Raw genomic sequence first — 26,705 nt, 5'->3', positions numbered from 1 at the left:
TATTCAAGAAAAAATATGTGCTTAAAGGTCATGTATGACACAAAATGGAGCTTTAAGTCATGTTAGTATGTTGTTACTCATTTCCTCTGTAGTTCTAAAGAAGAAATGATTCAAAGGAGGACAAAAAGTGGATAACTCTAATTGATTTAAAGCTCCTATGTCACACAAAATTGATTCTTGCGAGCTCCTCCTCAAAAACAAACCTGGAGCTGTGTTTTGTTTCATTCACACATGTCTGAGTAAATCTGTCTGCATCCCCAAACCTCAAAATGCTCTGTTCCACCTTGTGATGTCATGAAGCTGTAGTTTTCAAGTTAGCAGCTCCTTTTTACTAATTACATCAATTCATAAATAACTTAAATGATCAATCTGAATCATTTCATTACCGTTATTTCATGTAATCTTTGGGTAACACTTTATAATAACTACACCTTATTTTTCCTTAATAAAGCATGAACAAAGACTTAATTAATAATGAACAAACACTTAAATAATAATGATTCACGTAGACTTAATAATGAACAAATAAATAAATAATGATTCACGTAGACTTAATTAATAATGATTCACGTAGACTTAATAATGAACAAACACTTAAATAATAATGATTCACGCTTAGTAACTACTTAATTACTATCTTAATTAGCATTTAACTCTCACTTAATTAGCCTGTGCTGTAAATAGTTACTCATAATTATATAATTCTCAGTTATTCATTAACTATTTGTGTGTATGTGTATGTGTGTGTAATACTAATACTTCTGTCAGTCTGTCCCAGGGCAGCTGTGGCTACAACAGTAGCTTACCATCACCAGGTATAGAGTGAATGAATAATGCTGAATGTAATGCTCTGTAAAGCATCTTTTTGACAAAAAATGTCTGTGAAAGCGCTATATAAATAAAAACTTACTTACTTAAGAATGTAACAATATCCAAATCTCTTGGTACGATATTATCACAATATGCATTTGACGGTACAATATTTATTGCGATACTAATTTGAGGTTAATATAATTCTAGATAGGACACTTGTTTGCTTTTAAAAGATTTAAGATTTAAGATTTTGGTGTGAATTTTTTCTGTCATAATCCCAAGAATTTAAGTAAAAATCATATCTCTTCATGTTGTCTGCGCTGAAATGAATCATGGGATATGTAGTTTCTGATGTTGTTAAGCTGTCGTTGCTATAAAACCATGCATTTAAACAAAGAAACTTGTTATTCGATATATTGTGACAGCCCACGATATTATTGCGAGACTTCTGATGATACGATATCACGATATTTCAGTTATTGTTACATCCCTAGTAATACTGCATTGCAATGATCATTCAGGCAGCTGTTATCTGTTAGTTAAGTCTTTTTGAGAGCTTTTCTAAAGTAAAGTTTAATTATGCTTTAGTAAATATTTGTTAAGATTGGTCAAATTCTAGAGAAACAGTATTTTTCACAGAATTTTCACATTATTTTGGCATGTGATACTCACAACAAATTTCTAAGGAACACCATTAGTCCATGATTCTTTCAACCAACACTTCATACTTTATTGTAAACTAAGAATTTGTTATGGTAACATACTATCCATTATCTACACCCAGTGTCATGAGTCATTTCCCCCTGAATTTTAACAATCTTTGTGATATGTTGTTAATCTGTTTTCTTGTATTTATGTTTATAATCATTTGTATATATGCAATAAATAAATAATTGCAAAAAACAACTACCTTTTACCTTTAGTTCAGTAGAGATGGGCAGTTCCAGGGCTGAAACTATCCAAATCATTCTAGTTGAGGTGTATGAAGTTTAAAAACACAGTGACACACTTCATATTACCACATGACTTCACAAGGTGGAACAGAGTTTTCAGTTTGAGAGAAAAGCAGCCTAAATATGAAGGGTTTGTGTGTTTAACATGTGTTAATGAAACAAAACACAACTCCAGGTCTGTTTATGATGATGAAACATTACAACAGATTAGAAAGTAGTGTAATGTGAGCCATTTAAAACTATATTTAGCATTGTTGACGGTTTGTATCTTGAATGTCACTTTGGTTTTGAGTTGTCTAGTGTTTTCCATTCCCCCTGAACCCACTATCACACCATCAGCACACACTGTCTATTAATGCCCCGAACAGGAAGTCATCTGCTGCACTAGTTTTTGCCTTGTTTTTCTGCGGTGTCTGTCTCATTCTCACTCTAAACAAGCTCCGCGCTGTTTTTGTCTCTCGCAGCCCGCTCCAGGAGTGTGTTTCCGGGGGACGGTGGGCCGGGCTCCCCCACATCCATGGAGAGGCCGCTGATGTCGGGGTGGCTCAAGAAACAGCAGAGGTCACTGGTGAAGAACTGGCAGCAGCGTTATTTTGTGTTGAGAGGAAGTACCCTGACCTACCATAAGGACGACAAGGAGAGCACTGTGCAGGTATAGCAATGGCGTGTTTTTTATTTTGAGTATTGCAGAAATGAAGGTGTAATTCACTATGGCATCGTGATCACATTTTCAAGTTTAATACACCTTACCAACTACAGTTCAATTATTTTAACTCAGTCATTTTTTGTCACCTTAAACTAAATGCAACCAATCAATCAATGTAATATAATTTAGTTTATTTATTTCATTATTATTATTATTATTTTGAGCTAAAATCTAAGTGCCTGATGAAATTATGTACTGCAAATTAATTGTAGAAATAATTTTGTAGCTTAAATCTTGTTTTAAATCCTAAAATCTTTGTTAAAAATGTTTGTAGGCTGAATGAAATGAATGAAGCAAGTTCTAAAAACGAAACCAATTTTTTACTCTAAAATGCAAATACACACATGATGGAGCTTCACACATTTATTCCTTGTTTTAACTTGAGGTCATTGTGCTTCTTGTTATCTGCATTTTATCATCTTTGATCAAAACTGCGAAGACATGCTGTGACTCACAGACTTCCTGTGCTTCCTGTGTGTTTGCTGCATGCATTAGCCCCAATTGGTTTCTGTCATTCTGTTGCCAGTTATCACTTTGAATTGCACACGTTTTTGTGGCTTTCTGTGAGAGGGAAATTCAGTAACACTTGTCTTGAGTAACACTTGTCTTGTGTTGATCCAGGGGGTGATCCAGCTGCGCTTCAGTAAAGTCAATGAACTGCCTCCAAATGCAGACGATTCTGCTGGGAAATATCTGTTCGAGATTGTTCCAAGTACGGTTGGAAACTAATTTAATATTTATTTTAAAGAGGGGTTATTAGACTAAAACAGTTTCTAACATTTTTCCCGGTTCCTATTTGAACTCTCCTCACGGTTGGCTGATTCTGTCCAATGCTCCGCCCACAAGTCTACGTCATCCATGCTCCTGCACGACAATTCTCCACAAATATACAAAAGCATGTTTCAAAACAACACACTATGACTTCACAAAACTGATGTGATGTGAAATAGTTTCATTAGTGGAGGCATGCTGATTGTGTTAATAGTGCTCAGAAGGGGCAGTGACTTAGCACAGGGAGCAAGGGGGGGTGGGGGACTCTTGAGTATTTTCAAAGTGATAAAAAGTGTTACCAATTAGAACATGTGATACCCTCTTACAATACACAGCATTGTGTGATTCTTATCATAATTATTTCTCTCAATCTGTCTCTAATTTTCCAGGAGCCAAGGGGGACAGAGAGAGATGTTCACATGTGCTTATGGCCAGCTCCCAGGGCGACATGGAGGAGTGGGTCCGCAGTCTGCGCAGGGTCATCGGAGCTCCCACTAGTGGAGGTAATGTACTTTATGGCCACACCCTGTCAAAGCCTGATCTTGTCTGATCTTGGTGGCTAAGGAAGGCTGGGTCTGGTTAGTACTTAGATGGGACACTGCTAGGAATACCAGGTGCCACTGCAGGTCAACAGTGGTAGAAGGGAATTGGTGCAAAACTGCAGTGTTAAATTAGATTTTTTTTTTATTGACTTGTCTGGAAACAGCATTACATGCATGACCTGGGTTGTGTCAATCACAACATCAGTGTAAAAAAAAACACAAAACATTCCCATTTGTGTGGAAAAGACTAATGCCTTTTTATATGATTCATTAATTTGTTTTGAAAATGCCTTGAGCTGACACTATACTGTTGTTGTACAGTGTTTGGGAAGAGCCTGGCAGACACAGTGGCCTATGACCAGAGGTTTGGTCCTCAAATGGTGCCCATCCTGGTGCAGAAGTGTGTGGAGTTCATCCAGGAGCACGGCCTGAGTGAGGAGGGCATCTTCAGGCTCCCAGGGCAAGACAACGCTGTAAGACAGTTTAGAGGGGCCTTCGACGCTGGGGAGAGGCCCTCTTTCCCCAGGTAATATACTAAAGACATACACTTTACCTCTAACTCTTTCCCCAGGTAATGTCCCCAGGTAATGTACTGAACACACACAGTTTAACTGTCTGCAGGTAATGTACTGAACACACACAGTTTAACTGTCTGCAGGTAATGTACTGAACACACACAGTTTAACTGTCTGCAGGTAATGTACTGAACACACACAGTTTAACTGTCTGCAGGTAATGTACTGAACACACACAGTTTTCCTCTAAAGAACTAAAGCAGTGCTTTTCAAACTGGGTGTAACAATAGTTGTGCATGAGCTCCATCAGGAGGTGCAGATTCCTCTGCAGTTCAAATACTTGCTGTTTAGAGTCAATTTAATCCACATATTGTCCTCTTTAAAGCAGATTTTTTTTTTTTTAAATCCTGTGGTTTGTGAGTAAGATGTGCAGCCACTCAGCTCTGACGATGATGTTTACAGTGATGTCAGCTCCCACCGGGTACCGCAGTTTTCTAAAGCAAAAGTCAGCTGACTTGTTATTTTATTATGTAATTTTAGATCAATATTGTGTTTTAAAATGCCCAAATTACATAGTTTATAAGAATAGAAGTCTTCTTTAAGGTCTTGCTGTAAAACTACTGTTTAGTCCATATATATACTGTATGTGTGTATATAAATATATATCACATAGTGTGGTACACTAGACTGAGATTCTCTGCACATAACACAAAGCCCTGAGATGAATGGCACACTTAGCGTGTGACTTTTTATTTAGATCACTGAAAGAGCAAATCACCACATCCTGCTTTGGCATCAGACAGCCCCGGTTACTTAACAGAGGCACCAGAGACAACAAAGACAAGAGACTGAGAAATGTCTGTTTTTAAGGACCTCACGAGGTTCCAGCAGAGTACAGTGATTTTTGGCACAGTGTAAACTGTGGGAGTAGATCTGAACATGTCCCAAACCACATCTTTTGTGCAGGCCAATGAAAACGAGCCCTGTTCTTATGTAAGTCTGTTATGAAATGTGGACAAATGTGGGAAGGTGAAAGAATTAGTTGAATCTTGTAAAATCCTGTAGATTAGAGGTTTAAAAGTTTCATCAGTAGTGAAAGTCTCAGTTTCACACAGACTTTAGTTTTTACATAATTAATATTGAAATGAATAGATATTAGGGGTTTTCAGATTCTACACTGTAATGATGATTTCGACTACTAAGACTAGACTGTAGAACTCACTCTATTACAAACACAAAAGTCTCTATTAAATATTACTGGTCTGTACTTTGATGTGGGGCTGAATCATTTGGGGAAGATATTGACTTGCATTTTTCTGATGAGCATTACGATTCGATTTGGGATCTATGTTTTAACAACAGGATTCTTTGCACCAGTTAATACAAGGATCACATTTCAGAACATGTTTGTACAGAGCTAATCTACAGGGTGAGCACTTTCTTATGTAGACAGGATATTTTGTTGTTTGTTGAGGTAATTATTGTATTTGAAAGAAACTGCAAATCACAAAGGCTGCAGTGTCTTGTGAAACTCATCTTATTCAAATGAATTTGACCTTTACAACGTGCACTTAAAAAGTATGATGCAATCATGTTTTTCAGAATGCATGTAAAATAATGTATGCAATGTAAAGATGTGAAATTTTATCACTATTGTTGTACAGTTTGTAATAGTATGTTTTTTATCTGCAGTGACACAGATGTCCACACGGTGGCGTCACTGCTCAAACTCTACCTCCGTGAGCTGCCACAGCCTGTCGTTCCCTGGACCCAGTACCAGGACTTTCTGGACTGTACCAACGTCCTGGACTCTCCCGGCCAAAAGGTTTGTACAGAAGTGAAATGTGTTTTCAGGGTAAGAAACAAGCAAATCACAGGCAGCAGTTTTAAAATAAGAAATAGAAAATTAAAACCATACTTTTACCATAATTTTATTCCATACTGAGGGATATGATTGTCATATGAACCTTTACAAGTCAGGTCTGTGGAGATGCAAGCCCTCTCAGAATTAGGACCCATGTTTTTCAGTGCAATACATTTGTGTTGTCAAAGACTCAAGGCTCAATATTGATTCCAGTACCACAATGTTAATTATAAACACTCTTTCATTAAACAATAGAATGTGATTTTCAACATTAAATTTCTTTTATATTACCATGTGGCCTTATATCTGTGTAATCCCTCAGTGGTCCAGGTAGGTTGCACAGTGGTCCATGGGTGTATACTAGTCCATGTGCTCTTATACTTGTTCTGATACAGCTCAACATTATTCTAAAGCTGTTCAGGAAAAGTTCATTTCTGTCCTGTTAATGTGACTTTTGAGTATTGGTACAACCAAAATACAAATTGAAAGAAAAAACACATACTTTTGGTTTAGTTTATTTTAGACCTGACAGGAAAAAGGAGCAGCAGAAGAAAGGAATCCCACACACCATCAACTTCACCTAAATGAAGCTCACAGTGGTAGTGGTTACAGGAGCGAATTTGGAGCCAGACTCAATATTATGAATAGGATTTTTTAACAGACAAATTTGCGAAAAAAAAAAAAAAAAAAAAGAAATAAACAGGATCATGTAGAGTGAGTTAACTTTTTAAGACCAAGATGTCAAGGCTTACTGCAGCGGTTACAGAGAGAGGGGCCAGAATATTCCAGTATCAATGGGAGCCAGAAGCAACTGTATGCATCTTCCTATTTGGAACATGACGGCATGACAGCTATGTCCATTTATATGTACAGTCTATGGGTAATACCTTTTTGTAAATATGAATAACATTTTTACGCCAATTATGTCTTAGTCAAATGAGTACCGTATTTTTGGGACTATAAGTCGCAGCAGCCAAAAAATGCCTAATGAAGTAGAAAAAAAACATATACGAGTTGCACTTTTTGGTGTAAATTTATTTTATAAAATCAGAGACCAGAAACCGACATTTCATGTTGAAAGTCAAGTTCTAGTAATAACAACAGAACAGAGAACAACAGACTTTTAACATCACATATGAACAGTTCTTCAGATAAACTATAACATAAACAACAGAACAGAACAAGTTTAACAAACTCTCCATCTCACTCCAAATCACCAAATCAACAACCATTGAATTCTTCATCCTCAGTGTCACTTCTGAGCAAATCGGCGACCTCCGGAAGGTAAATGGAGCACCGATTCCTCTTCTGTGTAGCTGTCGTCAGACTCAGCATCAGTTCCAGTTAGAATTATTCCAGCCTTTCTTTTTTTGTCATTCACTTTTTATTGGGTTTTCATCTTGGATAAGAACACACATTAAAAATAAACAACATTCAAACAGTAAGAACAAAACAAGACAGTGGGGGTATATATACAGATATAACTACGTCATACAAAGTCAGGTCTTTTTGTCGTTACATACCGCAACCATTTTGACCAATAGTTTTCAAATATATCACTTTGTAGCTTTAGCTTAAATGTGATCCTTTCCATTTTAAAAATATTATATATCAATCAATCCATTCATTTGTTGTAGGTGTTTCCTATCTAAGCCATTTCCGAGTTATTCCTTTTTTGGCAGCTATTCGAGCCTTTCTGAATCCCGACAGGATGGTTTCAGTTGTCACTGAATCACTTAAATTAAACATTTTCAGTGGTACAGAAGTAATGGTGCAATTGACTGATATGATACAGACAGAACAGGCTCTTTCTGCAGGAGACATGCACAGTAGAGTGAAGTGACAGTGGTACAGGAGTAACAGGAGCAGCAGATACTCACACACAAGGCTAGAGCCTCTCGCGGCTGTCAATGTGAACATTTTAATATATAAGTTACACCAGAGTATAAGTCGCAGGAAATACCCAAACCATGAAAAGTGTGACTTATAATCTGAAAAATATGGTAGTTCAATTTGTCATAGGCATTTTAAATGAAGAATATAGGAACATAAGAGCTCTATTTGCAGGAAGACACTGTCCAGTGGCTTTGAGCTACAGCAGCTCGCTAAGATTTGCAGACACTGAGCAAGTCCCTCTTCCACTAAGAAGACAAGCTGTTAAAACAGGGAGTAGCGTCTCCCGTAGGTGTGAGCCAAACCCTATTTAAGATGGCTTCCTTTCTTCATTTTCCCATTTGAACCAAAAACACACAATAAGTTTACTTTTTACAGGGACTTGGTGTGTGGGATTTTCTTCTGTGGCTTTAAGTAATCATTAAACTTGTCTGTTTTTAGGGATGGGAGAAATTGGAGAGACAAATCACCCTCCTCCCTCGAGTGAACTATAACCTCCTCAGTTACATCTGTCGGTGAGTGCAAAGCATTATACAATTTCATTCATAAGCGCTTCACCATGTCTTTAAACACCTTGTATAATCCTGGCATACGTCCAGTTTTAATTTGTAGTGCCTTGAGAAAATACTATTTACCCTGATCTAGGTTTAAACCCTTCTATAAATTAGATTTCAGTCTTGCGTGTCATTCTTTAGTCAAGTGTAACTTAACAAAACAAGGCTTAATCCCACTGGAATTGTCTGTTTGGACAAGTACAAAAGATCAAATGTACAAAAATGTTGGAAAAAAAAAGGTTTGTGCGTACATATCTTCTTGACTTTTTTTTTGCTTTAGTTTGCCTGCAGCAGTTGTGTTCATGGTGCATTTTAGAAGCCCTCAAAGTTTTAAGGTGTAACTTTTCTGGTGGAGGGTCTGTCCATGGAGATGTTATTACTTCATCTGGAACGTTTCAGAGCATGGTATTAAACCTTTCTATCTTCATGGAAACCAAACCAGACCAAGTTACAGGCCAGATCTGTGGAGAGGTGACCCAGAATGCCTGTTTCTTCTCCGTATTTTTGAGATGTGAAACTGAATTGAGTGAATAAATGTAAAGTAGAGTTGTTTAATGTCACACTGTGAAACATTCCAGGCAGAACAACGACACATCCATAGAAACAAGCAGGTGACTGACCCTCTACTCGAAAAGTTACACAATGCACCTTTAAAATGGATGTGGAGGACAAGTCGGAACTCAGCGGTGGAATTTGCTGTTTAAGGACGCAAATCTGTCTGGGATTATGGTTAATATCTCTGTAATTACTGGGTTTATCCACATTAAACAAAACAGACTTTCAGTTCAATGGATTCTCTGTCAGTATAAATAAACACTTGACTTTTTTCAGAAAGTGTTGCTTTTATTCAACCGCAAAGGTCAGCACTTCTTAGAAAACTAGAATGAGCAAGGCGGTTCAGTGAAAAAGGCCTGTTATCTTGTCTTATCGTAGTTATGACTCATCCACTGGAAATAAGTGTGGTTTTGTGTGTAGGTTCTTGTTTGAGGTCCAGCTGCATTCTAAAGTGAACAAGATGAACGTGGAGAACCTGGCCACAGTGATGGGGATCAACCTCTTAAAGCCGCAGATCGAGGACCCCATCACTGTCATGAAAGGTGAGTCTGCTCTGCTTCCAGCTCATAGAACTAGAATAAAACCTGGATGGTGAACCCCAGATGGCTTTGTATTGTTTTCAGTGACCTGTGCTCATTGGCGCATGGGCCCAAAAATAAATTTCTCTTCCGTATTACTTCCTCCGTACGAGCTAGCTCCTCCCACCCGTGTGACGTCTGTAACGTGCACGGCGTGGAGCGTTTGGCTAAGTCATACAAAATTATCTTTCAGGCGCTTTGAGGATTTAAAAATGTTAAAAAGTGTATTTTGTGAAAATTGAAAAGCATCCCTACAAAATCCGACTAAAATCCGAAGTTGTAGATGCGCTGTCAGCCAAACATAGGCAGTTTGAATCCCCCCAAAATGCATTGCGCTCTATGGGTTAATTCTTTCTGGGCGCAAGCTTGCGAGAGTTGCAGTACCTAGAACAACCACTAGTCAGTCTCAAGCTGGGACAGAAGGGGAATGTCTTATCCAGTTTTTACTATAGATCCATGTTCTAACTAGGGCTTTCGCAATAAGTGCAAAAATGAATCACTGCAGTACTAAGAGGCCCCCCGCGGTGATGTTGGGCTATCGCGATCACCGCATTGTGGGTTTTGTCGGGGAGAAAATTTCTTCAGAATCACACTGCTAGCGATCGAACATTTATGTAAATTTGGCTGAACACATTCTGTACTGTACAGGAGACACGGCATGGATGAGATTGATTGACAATGGTCTACAGTCCCTTATCCAATCAGGACGCAGGGGGAGGAACACAATGCACGTTCATACACTGTAAAAAAAAAAGGCACGCAAAATTGCATAAAAAACACATCTGCGAAACAGCGAGACTGCGAAAGGTGAACCGCGATATAGCGAGGGACGACTGTATTTATTTATATAGATCAGATCCCCAACAGTTATTAGCAGTAACTACTCTTCGTGGGGTACGCATAAAAGACATTAAAAGTGCATTGCAAAAACATGTTAATTTCATATATAGACATTCTGTTATAAAAAAAAATGACATTAGTTTTACATACAAGCATTAAATTTACACATACAGATACAAAAATAATAATAATCAAAAGTCTGTCACCTGGCATATTTTAACGTTTAATGACAATTTCTTTTGTAATCCGATAATGAATAATGTTTGAGAGCTCGTTTTTACTCCACTAATCGATCAGCAGGTCATGTTGGTTTTAATTGATAAAGAATTTCTATGACAGCCACACAAATCCTACTTTGCGATCAACTCTACCCACCTGTTTTTACTGCAGTATAGTACCCCAATTCTACAACTATATGTATGTTCTAGTACAAATATTTCTTACTGATGGTCCTACCCTGCACTCCTTTTTGTTTACAGCGACTCCTCAGATCCAGAAGTTGATGACGGTGCTGATTCGACAACATGAGGCCCTGTTCCCCATCTCCAAAGACGAGCTGCCCTCTCCTCCTCCAAACAAGGCTGACAGCCAGAAGAACGCCCCACGCAGCTTTGTGGGCTGGGAGTCCACTGAGGTAAGGCTGTTATGTAATGTACTGGACCTCACAGAGACTAACAGGTGCACTGTGTAACTTTTTGGTTGAGGGTCCGGAAGCGCTGACACTATGACATAAAACAGCTCTACTTTTCATTCATTAAATTACAACAATTCATAGAAAAACAGGCATTCTGACTGTGAGTGGGGTTTCCTCTCCACAGCTCTGACCTGTAACTTGGACTGTTTTGGTCTCCATGATGATAGAAAGGTTTAATGCCATATTGTGAAACTATCCAGACAAAGCAATAAAATCTCTCCAGAAAAGTGACATAGTGCATCTTTAAACATATATTTAAAGATGCACTATGTAAATTTATTATTGTTTTGCCTTGAATTCTCCACAGTATAGCATTAAACTTCTATCTCCATGGAGACAAGCAGATTTGTGGAGTGACGATCCCTTTACAATAAGAATTCATGTTTTTGACGCTATTGTTTTATCCATGAAAAACCTGTAATTTAATTGAATCAAGAGAGATAACTTAAAGAGGAGGTATTACTGTATGCAAAATCGACTTTTTGGAGCTTTCTTCCAACTAAAAACATAAAACGAATAACGAATAGGGTTTAGTTGCCATCCATGCATCTTTAAGCAATCTAGTGATCTCTCCCCAGCTCTGTTCGAACCCTCCTTACAGTTAGGAGTACAATTCTGTCCAATGCTCAGCCCACAAACCTACGCTTCCCAAGCTCCTGCACAGCAATTTTCCATAAATATAGAAAAGCATGATACAGAACAGTACACGACAACTTCACAAACCTGATACAGTGTGCTACAGTTTCGTTAGCAGATAGGGGGGATATAGCACTCCGAAGGTAGCCAGGCTGGTGCCACCTAGTGTCTACGCTGAATTTCATTTCTCTCCAGCAACTAGGTCAGGAATCAGAATACACTAGACGATTTGCAAGAACCCCGGAAGTGCAAGTTTTGCACCAGACAATCAGCAAAGAGCCGTACATTCTGTGTTGGCAACGATTCCCGAGATCGAGGATTTAAAACCGGAACAAAGAGAATATCTGGTGAATTTTATCAAGGGGAAAGACGTTATTGCCCTTCTTCCTACGGGATTTTAAATAAAATAAGTACCGCCTACCTTTGAGCAATTGAATCCTAATGCTGCGAGGTCAGACGGTTTCTACGAAGTGAAACCGGCTGATTCAAAACAATAAACAGCAACACGGTGATCTAAATATGTTATGTGTCCGCAATTAATACACCAGAGAAATGTAATGCCCCTCTTAAACCTTTAACTCTATCATAAATATTTAAGTTACACTGATCAACAGCTAATATTATGCTGCTGGCCACTTATAATATATTACTTAAAACATTATTGATACTGGCCAATACGTGTCGAAGCTAATAGCATTTCCAAACCCTCAATATTGGCATCAGTCCCCAAGATTTCAATTGTTATAATATGACTGACTTCACATTATATTAGAATGAAAACAGGTTAGTGTTTTCAATATTGCATTTATAGCAGAGCAATTGATTTGGCATGCATTACCCATAGTAAAAGGTGCACTGTGTAACTTTTCTGGAGTGGGTCTGCAACCTGTTTGTCGCCCTGGAGATGTTAATGCTTTGATTTAAACTGTACAGTATGGCTTTAAACTATCTGTCTTGCATTTCTTCAACTACAGGTGTTATCTACTGCTCAAAAATATCTTAATTATTCTTTACTGTGAGTGGGTCGCCTCTCCTCAAATCTAAACTGAAATGTGGCTTGCAAGTCTTCATGGAGATTCTTACATTTATGGCTATTCTGTGGAAGATTCTAGGTACATTTCCATGGAGATAAGCAGATGGCGGATCCTTCACCGGACAGGTTACTCAGTGCACCTTTAAATGTAGTCTTAATGTTTTCCTTTTTTGTCCCCAGCTCTGTGACACTTCTCTGTCTGAGTCTCCAGAGGAAGAAGAGGATCAGGACAGCCCAGGGCCCCAAAGATCCACCAATCTCAAATCAGAGTTGTTTTTACCCTCAGAGTGCATGGAATCCCCCCGCAAACGCACCCAAACCTTACCCACGTTTAACTGCCCTCTGACGGGGATGGCCGCCAAAGCAGAGGCCCTGAATCGCTGGAGTCGCCTTCAGGAGTCCATAGAGGAGAAGAGCGGGACTTTTTCAGAAGATATTTTTAAAATCCTGGACCTCAAATCTTCTGGGTCATTGTTCAAGACGACTACGCTGAGTTCTAAGGAGGAGGAGATGAGGTCTATGCCCAGGAGAGGAAGTGACCAGGGGTTCATCACTCTTACAGAAGATGGGAAGGCCAAAGGCCAAAGTGACAGTGTTGAAAAGCCTGTTCAAAGCCTGGTGCATCAGAATAGTGATGAGAAACCGAAAGCTACGAATCAGGACACCAGCAAATGTGAAGTAAAGGCAGACGGAGCACAGCCTGTTGACTGGTGAGATTTCAGACATATCACTTTATATCATTAGATATTTATATTTAAAGCAACATTCACAGTATTATATGTTATACAATATCTAGTTTTCCATAAACTGCCCGACATAAGACAGAAACAAAACTGTCAATCTGACCTCCCGCTACCACACCAATCACAGACTCACACACTACATTCATACTCAGGCAAGGTGAAGTGTCTTGCTCAAGGACACAACAAAACATAGAGGCATTATGGACAGTATGCCCATAGCAGCTGCCCAACAATGAGCATTCTTCACTTTCCTAATACATTCAGCATACTTCCTGGTTTGCGGACAATAAAACACTATAAATAGATGCAGACCACCTCTAGTGTGATGGTCGGAAGTATTCTGTGTAATTACAAGAAGTGAGCTCAGAGCGCACACGTGCAGTCCGGTGGTGCCGGTGAAGGTGCTGTGGCTTCGAAGAAGTTCAGTTGAATTCTATTTTTCCCAGATGCCAGAGCGACCTCAGCCCTTTTCCTGAATAAATAGTCATTACACTAACACGTGGTCTCTGTGCAGACTTCAGAGGTGCTGACTGTAACAGCAGAGCTCTGGTCCACCCCACAATAAGACCGGGCCCACACTGAGCTGCAGCTGGACTGGGTGCAGCCTTAGCAAGCGTACTTCTGGGTTTGCGGACAATAAAACACTGTATAATTAGATGTAGACCTTAAGGGCTGCGTTTATAATGAATCTGTACTAGAGAAAAACATATTTTACTTTATTACATGAAAACATCTGCAACATTCTCTTTAAAGATTCACACTCTTGATTTGCCTTGACCCCTCCTGGCCTGTGTGTGCAGTTGCAGCCTGCAGAAGGAGAACAAGGAGCTGAAGGCGACCGTGGCTGAGCTGAGGTCAGAGCTGGAGGCAGAGCGCCGCCGTGTGGCCGCTCTGGAGATCTGCCTGAAAAACGCCGAGGGCAGCAGAGACGAGGCCCTGCGCAGGAACAAGGAGCTGCAAAAGGACATTGAACAGTTTCTCATCAAGAAACCACCTCCGTAAAATCAGGACACCAACTGGTCACTATAGACTTGAGAGGAGAATAGTACAATGAATGAAGTGAATTTATTTTATTATTATGTCTGGGCAATACAGATGTGCTCAGCCTTTTTATGGGCTTATAAGAAACCACAAGCAAAATACAATCAACCAGTTGCATTTCATCTTGGGTCACCATTAGGGATGTAACGATATCCAAATCTCTCGGATTATTTTTGCAATATACATCTCACGGTACGATATTTATTCCGATATTTTGTGGAAGTTAACAAAATTGTGCCACATTTTCCTTTTAAAATACCCTGTCAAGACTTAATCTAAAGAACTAAGATATAAGTGTTTCTAACAGTTATTTCTTCATGTAGTTTGCGCTGAAACAGAGCAAAGGATTATGGGCTATGTAGTTCCTTCAGTTTTTTTAGTTATGGCTCCACCATAACTATTTATTTAAGCAAAGAGACTTGTAATTCGATATACTGTGATGGCCCACGATTTTATTGTGAGACTTTTAACGATACGATATCACAATATTTCAGTTATTGTTACATCCCTAGTGAACATTTCATCAAACAAAGGATTTCATAAAAAGGACAATACAACAAAATATGAGATTCAGTTTCACAGGATCATTTTGGGGGGAAAGTTGTCATGTTTTATTAAGGAAACAACACTTTAATAAACATGCCTTGCTCAAAAATAGTGATACTTTGCAGCTGATGTTATTAATATTCGTGGGGGGATGATGCTAAATTTAAGCACTGCTCTGTCTGAGGTGTTATTTATCTGAGGCTTATCAGAATGAGTAAAAGCTGTACTGCTGTTGGTAAACACATTTCAAAAACTAGGAATGTGATTTTGCAATTTTGTACAACTAACAAGGAGTGATCATTTATGACATATAGTGTTACAAAACAGTGAACGCTTAGTGCTTATTACAGATGTTTAACGGTGCATTGTGTAACCATCCAAAAGTACTTTTACTTACTTTTACTTTTGCCCTGTGCTGGATTTTTTATCACCTTAAAAACATCAAAAACAAAGCTATTTAAATTTAAACTCCAGTGATTCAAAGTTTTTCCTCACTTACCTTACGCATTCTGAGCATCTTAATTACTCACCACGATGAGTTTATAATTTTATGTTCACCGCTCTCACTATTGCCGTGACGGTAAAGCTAAAAACAACTGGCATGCCACGCGCACTTCCTGAGCAATAAAATGCTCTTCTGGTGGAGGGTCTGTCAAAGTTTTCTCCATGTAGATGTTTTGTCTGGAATGTTTCACAGTATGGCATTAAACCTTTCTATTTTCATGGAGACCAAACCAGACCAAGTTACAGGTCAGATCTGTGGAGAGGCGACCCTGCTCACAGTCAGAATACCTATTTTTGTTTCTTTTTTACCTGTAAAACTACCTGTAATTGAATAAATGTAAAGTAGAGCTGTTTAATGTCATACTGTGGAACATTCCAAGCAGAGCAATAACATATCCATAGAAACAAGCATGTGACAGACCCCCCACCAGAAAAGTTACACAATGCACCTTTAATATCTCCATTGGTTTACATGTAGACTGCTGATGTGGAGAACAGGAGCTTCTTTTGTAACTTGATTTATTTAGTTTTTTTCCCTTTCTACTGTCTTTTTAAATGACATACAACACCCTAAATTGAATTTGCACTGTGTAACTTTTCTGGTGGAGGGTCTGCCATCATCTTGTCTCCACGGTAATGCTATTGCAATGTCTGGGATGTTCCAGAATATTGCATTAAACAAATATATCTTGTGTTTATTCAATTACAGGTGTTCATATTTCTCAAAACAACAAAAAAAAATCATGCATTATTATTATTACTGTGAACGAGCCCACTTCTCCACAGATCTGATTTTGTTATGTGGCTTGCTTGTCTCCATGGAGATAGTTAGATAAATGCCATCCTGCAGAATATTCTGAGGAAAAACATCAAGCAGGTGGGGGACTCTCTACCAGAAAAGTTACACAGTGCACCTTTAAGACAACTTTGAAATCGGTAAAATATCTTGTCAAAATGGGAGTAACTATCATTTTCTCAGCCTTAGCACAAAATAAGGTTAATAACAATATACATTTGCCTGCTGCTAATCTCTGTTTAACATTATCTGAAGCTCTACAGTGTGGTAAAAGGCTTGTTTGTTTGAAGATGTGGACAATGAACTGATGTCTATAAACTCTTCTCCGAGTATAAAGACCTCACTGTGTAAACGGATCTGAACTATTGTGCAACATCCTGGCATCTTTGGACACATCAGAGGAGCGCTTGTAGTCTGTTTGGGATAATATGTTGTGAATGTGTAGCCGATGTGGTTGGAGTGTTAATAAATTATATATTTAACGCTATGTATTTTTCTTTCCTCATGCAGATTTAAAGCAAAACTGTGTTGGTTGGGGGTCCGTCACCTGCTTGTTTCTATGGGTATGTCATTGCCCTGCCTGGAATGTTCCACAGTGTGACATTAAACAGCTCTCTCTACCTTACATTTATTCAATTACAGGTGGCTTTATAGCTCAAAAATACCCAGAAAACAGGCGTTCTGTCTGTGAGCGGTGTCACCTTTCCACAGATCTGACCTGTAACTTGGGCTGGTTTGGTTTCCGTGAAGATATGAAGGTTTAATTCCATACTGTGAAGCATTCCAGTCAAAGCAACAACATTTCCACAGAGAAAAGCATTTAAAGCCTCCACCAGAAAAGTTACACAATGCACCTTTAAAGCAAAATGGTGTAACTTTCTCGAGGTGGCATGTCACCTGCATGATTCCATGGAAATAGAAAATTTTAACTTTGAAACATTCTCCATGAAGATGTTTTATGCTGTACTGTGGGAGATTATAGCTAAAAGGTTGTGCAGTGAGGCTTTAAAGGTGCACTATGTAACATTTCTGGTGGGGGGGGGTACTGAAATGTTCCACAGTACAGCACAACAATACAGCATCAAAAGTTTTATATTACAGGTCCTATACTATGCAAAGGGTCCTTTATGATGCAAAATAGACTCTTGTGAGCTTTAAGCCATGTTAGAATGTTGTTACCTCCTCAAAAACACACCCACCTTGTGATGTCATGTAGCTGTAGTTTTCAGCTTAACAGCTGCCTTCCGCTAATGTTGTTCAATTCCAAAGCTAAAGTCATCCTAATGATTATAGTGAATGTGTATGGAGTTTATAGACTCTGACACAGTGGAGCACTTCCTGTATTACCATATGACATCACAAGGTGGAACAGAGGGTTTTCTGTTTTAGAAAAGAACACAGTCTAAATATGCAGGGTTTGTGTGTTAAACATGTGAATGAAACACAACACAACTCCAGGTCTGTTTGTGATGAGGAAACAACATTACAACAGATCAGAAAACAGTGTAATAATGACCCCTTAAATTTGCTATTCAATAACAAATGTTGTCTTCCAATGATGTTCATTTGGTCTTCCCATAATTTATGTTATTAAGTGTTTTTTTCAGACTAAGAGTCTGTTTTCATACCTGACAATTTGGACTCCTAATAACATAACAAATGTATTCAAATATACACCATGGAAAACATGCATTCTCACGGTGAGCGGGCTCCCTTCTCCACAGCCTGGTGCTGTCACCGACTTGTCTCCATAGAGATTGACAAGTTTTATACGATGGAACTGTGTTTCATATTGTGGAACATTATAAGCAAAGCAATAACATATTCACCGAGGCAAGCATGTGACACCAGAAAAATGAACGTACACCAGAAAAATGACATAATATCATCTGATACAGGGCACTTTAGTTTAGAGACTTAGACTTAGGCAAACTTTATTGATCTACAGGGAAAATTTATAGTTTTTTAACGATGTACCTGTTTGCCCACTTTTACAATGGCAATAAAACTTGAAGTTACTCATTGAAGTGACTCCACCTCAGGCTCCAAGGAGCAGCATTCCTTGGCAAGTAGACAGATATTGGCCAAATGTATCTGCACATATCTTTTAATTACACCAAAGTTGCATTGAATACAGTTTAAAGGGGAGTTTTACTTTCAGTTTGATTCTCATTTCTGTTTCCACAAGTTTTCATCATGTAACTCGACTCTAGTGATGTTTATTGCAACACTTCTGAAAATCATTGTTACTTTCAATGAACAGGATCACTTCCAAGTGGTTAGAGCATTACCTAAGAGTGTGTGCCTGGATACTTTCTGCTGAGAGAGCGATTTCTTTGCTTGGTTTTGTGTGCCAAATTCACTGTAATTTATCGGAAAAGGCTACAAAACAAAACATCTGGATAAAAACAGTTCAATATGTTTTATGGTCAGATTTCACTCCAAGAACAGGGACTGTGGTCTCTTTAAGGGGCTGTAACTAATTTCAAACCATGAGACAGGGATATGTTTTAGCTTGAACTTTTAGCCCCATCCATTTTCCACTTTCTCCTCCTTTCTGCCACAGGCCCGTCAACAGAAATTTGGGGGCATGGGCCAAGGAGCCTCATATGGGCCCCTCTTTAAAATGATTTAATAGGAGGAGGGTCCAATTCTGGGGCCCAGGAAGCCAGACCCCCTTTGTCTTCCCATGTTTTCTACCCTGCCTGGAAAGCTGAAACCACACATTTTGTCATTTTGTCTCCCTGATTCCAGAGAGAGGGACTCACAGGCGGATCAACCAATCAGAGAGCAGAGAGATAACAACATAGAGGACTGACAAATTGTGTAGATTTTCACAGAATCAAAAATCGAAGCGCCAAACTCTTTTTTATCTCGAGTAAAAGTTATATGCATTTATTTATTTATTTATTTTGGGCAAGTAACCATTTTACGTTCTTTTACAAAGGAAAATGGTTTTATCCATTTTGACATCAGTGCAATCGTGCTAAAAGAAACAAAAAACTAAAAAGTGGGAAGAAGAAAAACGAACTATATTCCGTTCTGAATCATAAGAGAATTTTGGAGAGGTGATGATGATTTGAGAGTACAAATTAGTGGCTTTGGTTGGACCTTCTCAAGTTTGGATGGAGGTTTATACGACGCTCTGTGGTTTATTTTCCTACCCTTCTGGATTTAAACAGGATGTAGAAAGGACTGGTTGGTCAAGCAAGAAAACAGTGTCTGGGATAGCATCGTGCAATTGTTTCTTATAGTTGCCTAATCTCCAGAAAGGTATTTTGTGTTTTTTCACTATTAAAAATGCACCCTGACAGAGAATCGAGTGTGTAAGAAAGTGTCAGACAGTTGGTTTTCTATGATTCTAAGGGCTTGTTTACATGAGAACACTTGTGGGTAAAAACAACAAAATATTTAATCTGATGTGCCTTTCGTTTAGACGGTGACGGCATTTTTGGGGCTTAAAAACGCAAAAATCTGAAAACCATCCTCCAGAGTGGAAAAGTTAAATACGCTCCGCTGTAGCGTTTCCGTCTACACTGCCCAAGCCACAAAACTCTGATCAGATCTGCTCACGTCGTGTACATACTGTACACAGAAAAAAACGTATAGCCATAGCCGCCTGGCATGCATCCAGTTCCACACACTTTTGCGTCACCGCACGCAGATTTCCTCCCGAAAACGCTCGTCTAAATGGGGAATAAAAAGTGAAGATGTAACGCCATTTTTGCGTCTTCTGTTCAGATCGTCATCATATAAACGTAGCCTTAGTAACAATGTGCCTGATTGGATGAAAAAAGTGACACTGTTGAGAAAATGCTACGTAAACTGAATAGTTTATAATAACAATAACTGTACAGCTTATTTATATATTGCTTTTCAGGACGCTTACAGCTACATACAGTCTTTTTTTAAACTTATCTAGAGGCTTTTATGATACGTGCACTCATCTTGACGAGAATAAATTAAAGGTTCCTTATGTAACATTTCTGGTAGAGGGTCTTCCACTTGGTTGTCTCCATGGGGATGTTATTTATTTCTTTATGCTATTAAAGTTTTTCTATCTTGCTTAAAATTTTCTATCTTGCTTTTTTCAGGTGTATATATTGCTAAATAATACTTTTAAAAAATATTCCTCACTATGTACGCTCTGCCTCTCCACAGATCTGACCTGTAACATGCTCCACCTGCTTGTCATCATGGAGATAAATAAGGTTAAAACTGTAACATTTCAGTAAATCAATGATATCCCCGTGGCGGATGCTCCACCAGAGAAGTTACACAGTGTACCTTCAAAATCAGGTGCAAGGGAACTACATAGACCATGATCCTTTGCACCGTTTAAGTGCAGACTATATGAAGAAATAACTGTTTTAGCTCTTTTAAATCTTACTTCTTCATGCCTTACATCTTGTTAAGGCATTTTAAGAAGGAAAAGTAGCATATTCACAATTTTGGAATAAATATCGTACCGAGTTTACAATACGGACCATATGAGGGGACAGTGGTTGTGTACCAAAGGCAGTGCCTTTATCAAAGCTTCTCTTGCCTGTCAGGAAGATGTGCTAATGTGTTTGTGCAGCCGAATCCCAGATAAGCCCACGTCTGTCAAGTGTCAGCCTGGCAGAAGAATGGTCGAGCCAGGAAAAGTGACGCACCATAAGCACAGGGTATCTGAAGGTCACCTCAAACAGCCCAGGAATGACGGACAGTAGTGGAGTGAGGAATCAGGTGAGTAAAGCGATAATTGCCTTGATCTGACGACAAGAGTGCGCAAACAAGAGGAAGCCATCCCAGTGTGGTGAGAGAAAAGGCTGCGTCAGGACCATGTGTGGGACCTGACAGCTTGTTGATGAAGTATTAGTAGAAATTATTAAACAAACAATTTATTTCTATTCAATTTACATATATTTATTATACCACATATTACTTACAAAAGAAAAGAAAACACCCTTCTTGCTCAAAAGGCAGTGAGAAGAAGTAAAAACATATTTTATATCCAGGTGGGTGGAGTAGACAAAAATTATACACAAGTAAGAGTAACATTACTTCAAAATAGTATTATGCAAATAGAAGTATAAAGAAGTGATCCAAGAAATTATTCCAAAAAAAAGTATTTGGCAAAGGTATTTCTAACTGCCAGAATGTAAAATCTGATTTATAATTTAGAGTTAATGCATTTGGTAGGACAGAAAGTGCAAAATCTGACAGTTTCAAAGGATAGACACAAAAATCCAAAAAAACTAAATCATTTCTGAAGGAGAGGTGAAAGAAACACAAACGTTCAGATCATTTCACACTGTCAACATAACACTTTTGTCATTAAGTGGGAAGAGTAACTAAAACCTTTACTCAAGTAAGAGTACTGTTTCTGTTTTACTGTTTGTAAAAATATTACTCAAATGGGAGTAAAGTATGGTCAAGTCAAATAATGCAAACAGAAGAAAATTATTTCCATAAAATGGATCTCACACTAGCACAGCTGACCCTGAATGACTTGCAGCACCTTGCTAAAAATACGAGTGAGTTAATGAAGCTGACAGCTATAAGAATCTGTGTTCAGTCACCTACTACAATGTGAAATGTTGAGCAGAAGATATTGCATACCATCTTAAACACAGAAGTTATTTTATTTTTAATCTATAATGAACATGGTCAAAAAGTGCTCAAAAAGAGACAGGGATAGAACTCCATCATAATAACAATATTTCTATTTCTTGGACTCACTGAGCATTCATTTCATTTCATTCACAACTGTAAAATTGCACCTAGTCTCATGTTATTTTAAGATATCTTTTTTAGCACAGAATGCACCAGTGTGCTGTACATGCTCAAGCAGCAGCTAATAGAGCCCATAATTTACAACACAAATAAACAGATGAAGAAAATCCACTGTGGAGCACCCACCCAAACAAAATGTGCACCCAGAAGGAGGCTGGAGGCCGATGTTTATAAAATCCTCATTAAGGAAGTAGTGAGATAAGGCCACACGCTCATGTGCAGCACACTGCAGCTATGCAGCCTATCATGTCAGTGATAAGGGCAGAGGACTCACCCGGAGCAGCCAGAGCTCTCAAAGACCTGACCGAGGCACATCAGACATGAGTGGCACAGACTGCACCACAGCCAGGCCACCCTGTCACCGGAACCACTGCCCGTGCTCACAACACTTCAAAAAGTGTTCACAAGGATAAATACTGCAGGAAGCCTATCCCCACTCAACCTGTTACACAGACTCAGAGAGTGGGCCACTGCACTGACCTGCGGGACACAGCAGGCTTGGAGATACGACAAGTGAACTTTGAGTGGATAGAGATTTTTCTTCTTGTTGCACCAGCCCATTGACAACCCCAAAGGGTGTCAGCTTCAGTGTGAAGACTTCTCTCATGGCGAGCACTTGGATCTCTGAACTGGGACCCATCTTAAACTCTAAGCCTGTGCTGCTGCTTCTTGTGACTGCGCTCCTCCAGGGCCCTCAGAGCTCTGACAGCAGCCCCATCCTGAGTACCCATCAGAGGCATCGGCCCGACCCAGGTCTGGGCGACGGCCATGGAGGGGTGGTGGAGGTATCAGAGTTGGAGCAGGATGGAGCAATGAACATTCAGTTACTGGAGAGTCTGAAGGAGCAGTTCCTCAGGACATTTAACCTGAGTGGATCTGGTCCTCAGCTGTCTGCAGACAGCACCAGAGAGGAGCCCCCGGAGTACATGATGGAACTGTACAACCGATTTGCCAATGACCACAATGCCATGCCCACGGCCAACATCATCCGCAGCTTTAAGAACGAAGGTATAAATCATGTTAAAGAAATGCATATCTGTTACATGTTCAAAACTGTAGCTGATAGCTGTTATGATAAACTCTTTTTGGATCTTGAGATTGATTTAATTAGACTGGGAAAGCTGATCCAAGATAATAATAGAATATTTTACATAGATTATATAGATTTCATTTTGATAAGAGTAATCCACAAGAAATGCCTTCATAAGTAGCTCCATATTATTTGTAAAAACATGGATCTGCTTCAGTCTTATATAAAGTATTAGCATAATTAAGTGTAGCGGTGGACATCTGGACTAAGTTATGTGCTTGGACATGTTTTGTCTTTTCATTCAGAAGGCTTTCTCAGTTCCTCCAAGACGCCTGGCAATGTTTACGTTGGGGATTTAAGTCTTTCCAAACAAAGATTTGAGTATCTGTAACTTCATGATACTGATATTACATTCTACTCAATCTTTTCCAGATACTTCGCCAAGTGTTATCGATGCTGGAGGGGTCAGACGCCATAAACTTCTCTTCAACGTTTCAGTACCACACCATGAGCGAGTTACGGCAGCTGAACTACGCCTCTATACCCTGGTTCAGACTGACAGGCACCTGTATGCTGGGGTGGACCGAAAAGTGACTATCTATGAACTGGAATCTAATGAAGATGAAAACAACGCAACGGAAGAGATACAAGAAAGAGAGGATGAACTGAGAAAGGAGGATGAAGAAATACACCTTACAGAATTGGCATCAAGGCAAGTTTTCGGCACAGATAACGGTTGGGAAGCATTTGATCTTACGGGGGCTGTCCAACGTTGGAGAAACTCTGAACAAGGAACTACACATCAGCTTGAGGTGCACATTGCAAGCATGGTCAGTGACGAAAACATCCCTGAAATGGCAAATGAAAGTGACAATGCGATTTTGCAAGACATGAAAATTGATACGAGTCCTGAGGAGAAGCACAAGCCATTACTGATTGTTTTTTCGGACGACCAAAGCAGCGATCGAAGAGAGGACAAGCGTGACTTAAATGAGATGATTGATCGAGAAACCTCCAACATGGTCCTTCAAAATGAGATTTGGGATGACTTGGAGAAGAGCAAAGATTTATATGAGGATGAAGAGGAGCCAGATGAAGAGGATCTCATTCAAATGAGGTCCAATTTTATCTATGACACCGCATCTCGTATTAGGAGAAATGCCAAAGGGAACCACTGCAAGAAGCAGTCCTTATATGTGGAGTTTAAGGACATTGGTTGGGACAGTTGGATCCTGGCTCCCACTGGTTATGATGCCTACGAGTGCACTGGGGTGTGCTCTTTTCCATTGACAAAGCATGTAACACCCACTAAGCATGCCATTGTCCAAACACTTGTAAACATCCACAGTCCACAGAAGACATCTCAAGCATGTTGTGTTCCCACCAAGCTGGATCCTATCTCACTCTTGTACTTGGACGATACTGGAGTGGTCACCTACAAGTACAAATATGAAGGCATGGTGGTGGCCGAGTGTGGCTGCAGATAGTGCTGGTTTTGACAGACTCTGACTCAGAAATGTGAAAGCCAGCCATTAGCTGAAACCACCGGAAATGGGGGTTCAATGGATTCTACCAAAGAAAGTATTGAAAAGCTGTAAACGCACCAAAGTGATGCTTGTGGAAAGCATTGGGACTGCAGTTGTTGTTGACAGTGGCGATAGTGAGGTGTGTCCTCAGTGAGAGTTACACAGCTCCAGATTTCCCAAAGGCTCAGGCCTGATGCAGCAGGCACAGACTGGTGGGAACCGGACTCCCCCCTCACTTCCCCTGACAGGGTCTTCCTCTGCACTTATCTGTGGCCAAACAATCATCAGCACTTCATGGGCCTGAGGCGAGCGGGCGAGTGGGCGGGCTGCGAGGCCTGGACTGTCCTGCTGCTGGACCTGCCTTATCTGCCCCTCTGTTTCCACTTCACATGCCTCTGCTCAGCCTGAGCCCGGTGATAGGGAGCTGTTTCAGAAACATGTGTGGCACCATTGGACTGAACAGTATTGGTGTAGAACAAACTATGCACAGGACACAGGGGCAGGGGTCACCCACATTCCTGAAGTCAACCCACTGACCTAGTCTATGCCCCCAACATACCTCCAGCCTCTGGTTGGGTCATCCATCACTTTTATCAAGAAAAGCCCTTTAGGGCATTATTATGTTCAAAGCCAATACTGTGATTGTAAGCTGTATTAATATTCATTTGATACCTCTGCTGCTTGTGTCAATTTATCTATTTATTGAGTTAATTTATTGATTTTGACAATGTACAATTTTTATTGTAGATTTCATGTTGTGACAATGCTTATGCAGCATAAAGATATTTTTGGGAAGTATTATTATTTACAGCACAGAAGAATAATGAAATGCCTCTATGGACACTCTGTTTCCATTATGTGTTGTTTAAGGAAATTGTAGTTAAGGTCTTGACACAGTGCGCTGAAGTCTTGCTCATTTTGTCTGACAGTATCAGCGCACAGGTCAAAGTTTATGTGTCACACAAACAAAGCATCATGGGAAACAGTACGAGGTGCGCTAATGAACAAAATGGAGGGTCTGTCTGTGTTGACAGCAAGCAGATGCCAGTGAAGCTCTGATGGAAATGTGCTAATAAAAAAAAGCAGATCCAACATGGAGTCTATGATTCATTTATAACTGTTCTACAGCATCCAGATCGCAAAACAGAATCTCAAAACACTTGAAATTTGCTATAATTAGTGGTATAATTTTGGATTCTGACCTCCCATGTCAGCCAATCACAGGAATTGTCTAAAAATGACACAAACATAGGGCAAGAACCTCACAACCAACCGCTATTTACAGCCCAACAAGGGAATATTTATGCTGTGCTGGGGGTCTGTTAACTGTCAAACTTTCCAAAATATTGATGAAATAGGAAGCATGTTTGGCCAACAGATAACATTTTCCAGAGTTGGAAAGTAACTAATCACAAATACTCAAATTACTGTATTTGAGTAGATTGGGTTGAGTATAATTATAGACAATGCAACTGTAATTATCTACATTTGAAATCACAGGAGGTATTGAGTACAGCTTTAAAGAAGACCTACTATTGTTCTGCCCCCCCTCCCATCATTTGTACCAAAATGAGCACACAACTCTGCAGAATCGTACACATATCAACAGATTAAGAAAAAAGAGAGAGAGAATGAAATAAGTACAGAGCAGTAGAGGTGAAACCGGGAGTTGATTTCCAATATGCCGTCTTGAAAATAAGCAATTAAAAATTGTTCAAACATACACAAATCACTTCAAAGACAACTTCAGGTGAGAAAATGGTTAGAGGAAACAACTATAACATGGTTAAAAGC

At 39.4% G+C, this 26,705-nt stretch overlaps 2 protein-coding genes across 3 annotated transcripts in view; both read left to right on the top strand.

Moving 5' to 3' along the window:
* The window catches only part of arhgap25 (Rho GTPase activating protein 25), a 35,852-nt gene extending 18,788 nt beyond the window's left edge, over positions 1-17,064 (top strand). For both annotated transcript variants that reach the window (XM_055162008.1, XM_020925763.2), the window contains exons 2-11: positions 2,231-2,418; positions 3,094-3,184; positions 3,633-3,746; positions 4,107-4,311; positions 5,993-6,125; positions 8,499-8,572; positions 9,587-9,708; positions 11,064-11,218; positions 13,128-13,657; positions 14,491-17,064. In XM_055162008.1, the coding sequence (XP_055017983.1) occupies positions 2,231-2,418; positions 3,094-3,184; positions 3,633-3,746; positions 4,107-4,311; positions 5,993-6,125; positions 8,499-8,572; positions 9,587-9,708; positions 11,064-11,218; positions 13,128-13,657; positions 14,491-14,692 (1,814 nt within the window). In that variant the 3' untranslated portion in view covers positions 14,693-17,064. The remainder of the gene's footprint in view (positions 1-2,230; positions 2,419-3,093; positions 3,185-3,632; positions 3,747-4,106; positions 4,312-5,992; positions 6,126-8,498; positions 8,573-9,586; positions 9,709-11,063; positions 11,219-13,127; positions 13,658-14,490) is intronic.
* Positions 17,065-17,212: 148 nt separating this feature from the next.
* On the top strand, positions 17,213-26,003 carry bmp10 (bone morphogenetic protein 10). The gene is made up of 2 exons (XM_020925768.2): positions 17,213-23,363; positions 23,818-26,003. Exons 1-2 carry the CDS (start codon positions 22,961-22,963, stop codon positions 24,870-24,872), a joined length of 1,458 nt encoding a protein of 485 aa, XP_020781427.1. The 5' UTR covers positions 17,213-22,960; the 3' UTR covers positions 24,873-26,003.
* The last annotated feature ends 702 nt before the right edge of the window (positions 26,004-26,705 follow it).

This window comes from Boleophthalmus pectinirostris, unplaced genomic scaffold, assembly GCF_026225935.1.
Source record: "Boleophthalmus pectinirostris isolate CB_2022bp ecotype Guang Dong unplaced genomic scaffold, ASM2622593v1 HiC_scaffold_4, whole genome shotgun sequence".
NCBI classification, from domain to species: Eukaryota; Metazoa; Chordata; class Actinopteri; order Gobiiformes; family Gobiidae; genus Boleophthalmus; species Boleophthalmus pectinirostris.
This window is presented reverse-complemented; position numbering and strand designations above follow the sequence as displayed.

What these genes read in the sequence shown, in the direction of transcription:
- bmp10 (XM_020925768.2), top strand. Translation starts at nt 22,961, where the DNA reads ATGGCGAGCACTTGGATCTCTGAACTGGGACCCATCTTAAACTCTAAG. An exon ending in CCGCAGCTTTAAGAACGAAG is followed by an intron (nt 23,364 to 23,817) that starts GTATAAATCATG and finishes AATCTTTTCCAG; the next exon opens with ATACTTCGCCAAGTGTTATC.